The sequence below is a fragment of the Strongylocentrotus purpuratus genome, unplaced genomic scaffold (assembly GCF_000002235.5).
Source record: "Strongylocentrotus purpuratus isolate Spur 01 unplaced genomic scaffold, Spur_5.0 spur5_scaffold_5, whole genome shotgun sequence".
NCBI classification, from domain to species: domain Eukaryota; kingdom Metazoa; phylum Echinodermata; class Echinoidea; order Camarodonta; family Strongylocentrotidae; genus Strongylocentrotus; species Strongylocentrotus purpuratus.
Window position 1 is genome coordinate 16390423 of NW_022145611.1, and position 8210 is coordinate 16398632.

Here is an 8210-nt window from a genome sequence, read left to right on the forward strand (position 1 = left end):
GGTGAATTCTGCTCTTACTGGTGCTATCATGCTTGAGAGTTAGTTGATACTGAAAGGGGTTTTGATAATGGTCTAGTGAACAATGCCATCCCCACAAGACATTTAACTAATTGGTTCAAGATGCTGTAACAGCAACATTCACAGACTTTATAATTCTAAGACCACATCGTTTTCCCTCTCTCTTTCTCTCCCTCCAGTCCACCTCTCTCACCTTCCTCTGTCTTTCATAGCTTCACAGTCTCAATACTATCTTATTCTCTCATCCTCATGTCTTTTTCTTTCATAGTCAAGTAGCTTTGTGCAGTAATTTCTATGTGAAAACTTGAGTCACTTGCTTATTGAAATATCAGTTTTTCACCACAGCACTAATGTAAAGACCCCAAGACTAAAATATCTTTTATATCTTTTTTAAAACAAATAACTGTATAATTACGGGCCAACTGACATTTTTTACCCTTCAAAATGTCACATAGGGGCAGGGTTAGGGTTAGTCATAGATATAGTCATTACATCAGGATCTAGACCAAGTACATAATGTACGCCCAAATCATTATTTACACAAAATTAAAACAAACATATCAAGGACAAAACAAGATGAATAAAAAGACACAGGCACAAGTATCTCTTCATGTAACGAACTGTTTCATTACAATATTATTATTCTTATCAATCATACATATATTTGTACATCACACCGATAACTTGTACGAAAACAAACCATTTTATGTACATGTTGTGCAGCTTGTTGTGAATACTTATAACAGGACTACCTCCTAAATTCCAGCTTGATTAAAGATATGAATACAATCAATGAGAATCCATCCCGACATCCATCGTAACAACTATAAGAATACAAGGTCATGGTGCAAATAAATGTACAGATTGTGCAAGTTCCTATATAAATATACAATTACTTTCTTTCAAAACGAAAGTAATATAAAAGAGAATTGAATACATAAAATCAGGTGTTGGCTTGAAAACAAGACATCTTGATGAATACTCTCCTAATCAATAATAAAAGTTAATTTAAGTCTTTCTTGATTCCATGACAAATTTGGAATTTCATTTCTGTGTTTAAATACAAAATTACAGTATTTTCATCATAAAATCATTTTATTAAGTCCTCTTAATGAAATCAAATGATAAATATAAAAGCATTGTAACAAGTGGTTAATGTGTACATAATGCCATTGGGGCTCTACGTATAACATAGCACCAAGGTGAATACAAAATCTGAATGTCCGTTATTTAGCGAGAAGGAGAAAAATATAAATGGTGTGCATGGTTCATAGGCTATTTCAAATGCTGAAAAATCTATATAAAAAATACCATAGAAACTTTTCCTAGGAAGTCAGAGAATTTTGATGATGATGATGATGATGATGATAATGATGATGATCAAGAAGACAATGATTTCATTCTTATCAGCCTTTCCTGAGAAATACATTCAGGTTAATAGAAATGTCAACACTTGCCTAATTAGGAAAGTACATCATACAACTTCTAGAAAGGGTTCCAAATTCACTGGCCCCAACTTTATCAGGAGGTATTTTAACATTGTATCAACTTGCTCACTCTGTGCTTGTTAGTTGATCAGTGCAGATTTATCAATATTGTGTTGGTCATTGATTTTTGCTAAGTTTAGTGAATATTTCTGATTTTTGACTAATTGGATGGTTACTGTATTAGGCCTATGGGAATGAGAGAAGTATGTAGCCAATGGGTTAATTTCATGGCATAAAATGGCCCACATGGGCTGAATGATATCAAAATTTAGTTTCCCATATGGTCATTTTGGTTGCCTCTATACACCAGGGCAAGTGGTTTTATGGCCCCTTGCTGACTGAACAGGATCAAATTGTCTGTGCCTAGCTTGTCTTCTTCTTCTTCTTCGTTTGGTATTATAATGGCTATTAGTCAAATTTGACTATTGTTGCCAATTTCATCGCATCTCTTAATGTCTTGGTAAAATAATTTTTTAATTTTTTATTTTAAGGATGGTATCTCTACTTTACAAATTAAAAAGCAAAACATTCTCACAAAACACCTCCTTACCAATCCAAAAGCACACTAACATGGTGCAATCACATACCAAACCAACCAGATATAGATATTCTTCACATTAGAACATACACTTTCAAGGCATTATTACCATGGACCTGCAGTGTTACATTTTCTTTTATTTTTGTATCTTCAGCAATATCTATGTTATTGATCATAAATAAAACCTACTGCATTTGATGAAGCCATATAAACGTCTTGTTCAGTCCTGAACCCACAAATAAAATATTACATTAAAATATCATAAATAATACTTATAAAAATAAATGAAATTGTACTTTCCTGTTCTAAAATATGTATAAACTTTCACTTACGGTACGTAAAGAAAGGAAACTACAGAATATGGCGTATTACATGCTGTAACAGAACTTCATATGAACTTAATACTTTATAATGCCTGGGACCTATATATCCTCTTAGTACATCAAATTCATGATGAGTTGCATAGAACAATTGAAAACCTTGTGTATCTACTCATCTACTCCATAATTTATCTGGTGGTAGCAAATTATTAACACCAAGCAAATTCTTTCTACGTTATTTTTCTAAAGAGAAATACATTAATCAAGGTTGGACTCTATTTTTTAAAAACCAGTACTTATATATGTATTGCGCAAGATTTAAACAACCCAGCAGCCCTGGGAATATGTTCTCACGCTCCTAAGAAGTCAGATAATACCAACTTTATTCTCATGAACTATAATGATATTATTAAAATAAAGTTATTTAAACTGAAATTTAAACTCTGAAACATGTACCATTATCTTGTCTTATCCATGATGCTCAGTGCAAAAATTCAATAAAGAAATAAGAGAAATGGAGAAAGGATAACAAATAACTAATTCTTATATCTAATGGGAATGAATAGGGGAAAAATATATATGTACAAAACTTAAAAAATCAATACAACACAAATAATAAATACATCCATTATATAAAGTCACTGATCTTGTCAATGTATGATACAGTTTACAGTGTCCACCACATTAAAGCTCGGGGGTTGACCGGGCCTATAGCTTGGATCGCCTCATGTGCTGTACAGCTAGAGGCAGGCTGACTGGGAGGAGACTGGTAGTCTTGTCTTTGGGCCATGCTTTCTTTGGTCATCTGACATCAGCAATGCGAGAATGTACTAGATGAATTGAGGCATGTCCAAGCAGATCCTGGTCTACCCCCGCATGGGTGTTTCAGATCCTGGTCTACCTTGGTCCATGACTGCAGAGAGCCTATGTATGAAAGGCTATCATCTATAGAGAGGCTTCACTCGTGGGTAAGACTGTTGGAGGAAAAAAAAGACAGGACTAAAATTGTAAAATAGGATATCTAATAATCTATAATAGATAATAGTACATATTTTACACAGAACAAATTAAAAAGACATGCATGGTCAAGGGACACATTAAAATATATTATTTGTCTGAAGATGATACTATACCAAGTATAACAGAACCCTTGCTCTTCTTGAAATCCTTTACTGAAAGAAGTTTACATTTTCTTTCTCATTTGACATTCATCATCTTTCTTCAACAACAAAAATCCCTTGAACAAGAACAAATACCAAGAACCCTTGAAAGACTTTCTCAAGGATGTCTTGCCACCAGCAGAGTCTTTGCAAGATATCCTCCTTCTCATTTGACATTTATCATCTTTCTTAAAAAAAAAATCCCTCTTCCATTATTGAACATGAACAGATACAAAAACTCTTGAAAGACTTTCTCGCGGCTATCTTGCCACCAGCAGAGTCTTCGCATAATATCCTCCTTCTCAAGTTGCACTTATAATCTAAATCAAAGCCCTTCATCTCATTAGACATTTATCATCTTTCTTCAAAAAAATCCCTCTTCCATTCTTGAACAAGAACAAATACAAAGAACCTTTGAAAGATTTTGTCAAAGATATCTTGCCATCAACCAGCAGTCTTTGCAAGATATCCCCTTTCTCACTTTGCCTTGATAGGTAGGATAGAACCTCGGGGATGACTTACCGCTAGCAGGTTTCTTGGAATGTATCCTTCATTGTCGTTGACCCTGGCCCACCACCACTCCTCCTCCTTGTCATCTCCCTTCCTCTTGATGGATACCTCATCCCCATCACGGAAGCTCATCTCATCCTCCTTCTCAGCAGAGTAGGAGTAGACGGCGCAGACCGGGACATTGGGGTCAGCACCCATCTTCTTTTGCATTCCTGTGTGGTGGGTGGAACGGAAAGATTATAAATTAAAATGATGGTGGCATATTTTTATCTATTAAAGACTACTGTGATGATGTTGTGTACGGGTGAGAGATAATTTAAAAATCACCTTTTCACAAGTTGTAAAAGAGTTTTTTCTCTTACATTACACATTGGTAAAGCATTGTGTCTGTTCTGTTTAGATATTTCGCTCCTGTACAACTGACCATCTTGTAAAGGTTCATCTAGTTGCAAGTACACTTTTCAAACAAATATCCAGAGTCTACTGATTTCAAAGATAGTTTGAAAAACAGGTAATAGGAAAAAGAGAAAGAGAAATAAAGAAAGCACCTGGGAAAAATCAAAGAAGAGAGAGACAGCTGCAGAATACGATAACAAACAAAAATTGAAAATAACCTCGCATCTACATTTCTTAACACCTAGACAAAGTTCCTAAAATAGACAAGCATACAAACACAAGCCCCCCAAAAAATGAGAGGGAGAGAGAGAGGGAGGGAGGGAGAGAGAGAGAGAGAGAGAGAGAGAGAGAGAGAGAGAGGGAGAGATAGAGAGAGTGAGGAGAGAGTGAGAGAGAGAGAGAGAGAGAGTGAGGAGAGAGTGAGAGAGAAAGAGAAGGGGGATTTCCATTACTAGATACTCTGGCTGAAGATACTCACCAAAGAGATAATCTGAGCACCCTTGGAATCCTTCTTCCTCCTCCTCACACTTCTGAGCTGGTGTCTCCCTGTCACTGATTGTGGTTGCATAGAGGCAGGCTCCGTGCTCTACCAGGTTACGCACCATAATGATGTTGTTACAGGAGGCTGCACAATGCAGTGGAGTCCTGCAAGGTTGTACAAAATACAAAGGTTGTTTCATATAGATCACTTTGTGATAAGAGTTTGTTCGTACATAACAGTGCACTGCAGTGGCTGCCGGGCTCACCATCAATTGGGCAAAAAGAATTTCCATTTTCGGTTTAACTTAATAAAATTTGGAGTGGACTTTAAAAGATTATTATTATTATTATTATTATTATTGTTTGTTTCTATCTTCCACTAAATTAACAAAAGACTTGAACCTTGGTGAAGCAATCAGAATTAGAAGAATTGCATTCTACTTTTGAAAATTCTTAATGATCCTTCTCTTATTGTTTTAACGTTCAAATAATATAGCCAGGAAGATGTATCTGTGTTCCTGGAACCAGGCGGCACTATGTTAGAGACCACATCAATATGCTAGCACTAGTTCAGGTACCATTACTTCTTTGGAAGAACTCATATACCTAAGGAAATTAATATTCAAACAATATCTAACCCTTCTACAAATATTTCTTGCGATTTAGTCTCAATGAAACAATCATAAAGCAATAACTCAGCACAGAATGTAACAGAGAAATAAAGCAGAAAGCCAATTTACCATCCATCACTGTCAGGAGAGTTGACATCCACACCGTATTGGATGAGGAAGTTGACAATCTCATAATGGTTGGCACAGATTGCGTTGTGGAGTGCGGTGATACCTTCATCGTTGGCACCGCTGGGGTTGGCCACCTGTAAGTGGATGAAATATGAGAATAGAAATCAGCATTGTCCACCTTTTCTTGAAACCAATAAATGTAACTTGAAAACAAATAAATCAAATCAGCAACACATTCACAATACAAAAAAAATTGTCTTGAATTACCAGAAAACATTACCAAAGTGGTGGATCAAAGAGAATATGACCAGGTTAAACATTTACGATCTAAGGAAACATACTGAATGCTATCACTAAACATGTCTTCAAGAATACTTTTCCAAGAATAAAGATAAGTGTATTCGTTTCCTTATATTTCTATGCTTCTCTGTAAAATAATGATGTGAATTTTGAATTTTTTTCACTTAAGCATAAACATAAAATTATCCCTTTCCGATGTATTGAGAATTGATCAAGGTTGACTCACCTCTGGAATGATTTGTCGGACGAGGCTGAACTCTCCCTCTAGCGATGCATCCAGGAGGAGTGCTAAGGGATCAAAACGAACCCTGATACCCTTGATTATGCTCTTTGGATTCTTGAGTATGCCTTTGATGCCCTTGACCTGTTTCTTGGTCTGTTCTATGATTGGTGAACGGCCAACCTGGGACAATGCCTTGCTATACTGCTGGTGGCTCATGATGGCATCGTTGCTATACTTGCTCTTCTGATTATCAGTCTTCTTGTCAGTATTATCAGCAGGCTTGGGTTCTGTCTTGGCGATCTCTGGAGGGGTTATGTCCGAGGTTTTGTCGGATTCCGCTGAAGCAATGGGTGCCAAGGTGATGGTTCCTGGTCCTCCCGGAGCAGGAGGTTGCTGCTTGAAGAACTGTGGTTGATTGGGATCATGGAAGTTCTCAGGCTTAGCTTGAGGGTGCTGGTCTCCCTGCTGGTAGAACGGAAGCTTGTTGCGAAGCTCCGCGTTGAGGAAAGAGAAGTTCTCATCCTTGCTCTCTGTGTAGGAGAGCCGTTTCTTGAGAGGGCGTGGCATGTTGTGGATCCTCTTCGGGTCCATGTACCGCTGCAAGGTGAGCGTTGGGAATTTGACAGGGCTTGCTGGTCTGTTGGGGGAAACTGTTACATCTTCCGACTCCTCTGGCACCCCCTGCATGCCACTGTTGGGGAAGTTCCCTGATCGACCTGGGTAGTAAGGTGGGTTGTGGTTACCTTGCTCATAGCTAGGCCTGTTGTAGTTTCGATCATGGGCATTGGGTGGAGGGGCATACATGCCAACGGTGGCTGGGGATCGTTGGTGATGAGGCCTGGTGGAATCGGTGCCTTCACCACTGGCAGGAACAGTAGCATCTGGACCATGAGTAGCATTGGTCTGACCATAGAGTGACTTATTGGGGCCTTGGAAAGAAGGAGCATTTGGAGCACTGGAGGTCGGGGTAAGCCTGGTGTTTTCATTTCTTGGAGGTGGAGGTGGGCCCTTCTTCCCTGAAGGAGATGAAGGATGCCTCATAACGCCTTGCTGAGCTGGAGGTGGCAGTGGATTAGGATCAAGGTCTGGACTATCCCATGACGAAACAGAGGGTTGACCACTTGGGCTATACATGGGGGATCGGTCACCGGCAGGACGATTGAACAGGTAATTTCCTCGAGGGTCATTCTGGGAGAGTGGAAGATTTCTCTGGACTTGCACCCGAAGATCTTTATTATCTTGACTTGGAGAGTTGGGCCTGTTCTGTCCTGGCCAACGGTTGGCAACTCCTTGATTAGGAGATCCTGCTCCTGGCCTGTTATTAGATGCAACGTTACCACTTTGTCTCAGATGAGAATAACCAGTAGAGCTGGGTACACTGTCCAGACTAGAGTTCTCTGTCAAAGAGGATGTCTCACTACCACTTGCATCAACGCTCCTCTGACCCACATCCAGCTGCGTCTGTGAGGGTACCAGAGGAGTTCCTTGGGGGCCTGTGATCGGCACTGAAGATCCAGTGCGAGGTTTGAACCCACTTGGGTGATTAACAATGGGCGGCTTTGGGGCTGGCACTGGCTTGTTGCCCGACACCAAAGGCCTCTGCCGATTGCCATCATTGCCATTAGTCCCATTGAAGAGGCGATTAGGACGAGGCGCCAGTGGTGGCCTCTGACCAGGGTACTGACCACTGTTTTCTAACTGAGGGCTACTCCTATTATAGTCCTGAGGTCCATCTGACCGTGGCTGACCTATGTTGCCATTGGGTAAGCTCCTGGTTGTCGCATTGTTGTTGGTATTATTAGACGGAGCTGATCTCTGTCCACCTGGGACTGGGGACTGGCGTTGCTGGTTCTGCATTGCTCTCTTCTGTCGAAGCAGTTCGGTCAGTTCTTCAATTCGCCTATCAACAAGAATCACATCACCCTTTCTCTGGCCCAAGACCGTCCTTTGGTTATCTACCTTTCTACTCTGCTGCTCATTCATCTGATTGCGATTCTATCAAGACATAAACACAAAAAATATAGGATAATAGATGCAT

The 8210-nt window shown here is 39.4% G+C and overlaps 1 protein-coding gene across 5 annotated transcripts in view; it reads right to left on the reverse strand.

Moving 5' to 3' along the window:
• Window positions 1-625: 625 nt before the first annotated feature.
• The window catches only part of LOC578356 (apoptosis-stimulating of p53 protein 1), a 55680-nt gene continuing 48095 nt past the window's right edge, over window positions 626-8210 (reverse strand). For all 5 annotated transcript variants that reach the window (XM_030998592.1, XM_030998591.1, XM_030998593.1 and 2 more), the window contains 5 exons: window positions 6176-8167; window positions 5650-5783; window positions 4908-5074; window positions 4046-4245; window positions 626-3337 (listed from right to left, as the gene is read on the reverse strand). In XM_030998592.1, coding sequence (XP_030854452.1) covers window positions 3305-3337; window positions 4046-4245; window positions 4908-5074; window positions 5650-5783; window positions 6176-8167 — 2526 coding nt within the window. In that variant the 3' untranslated portion in view covers window positions 626-3304. The remainder of the gene's footprint in view (window positions 3338-4045; window positions 4246-4907; window positions 5075-5649; window positions 5784-6175; window positions 8168-8210) is intronic.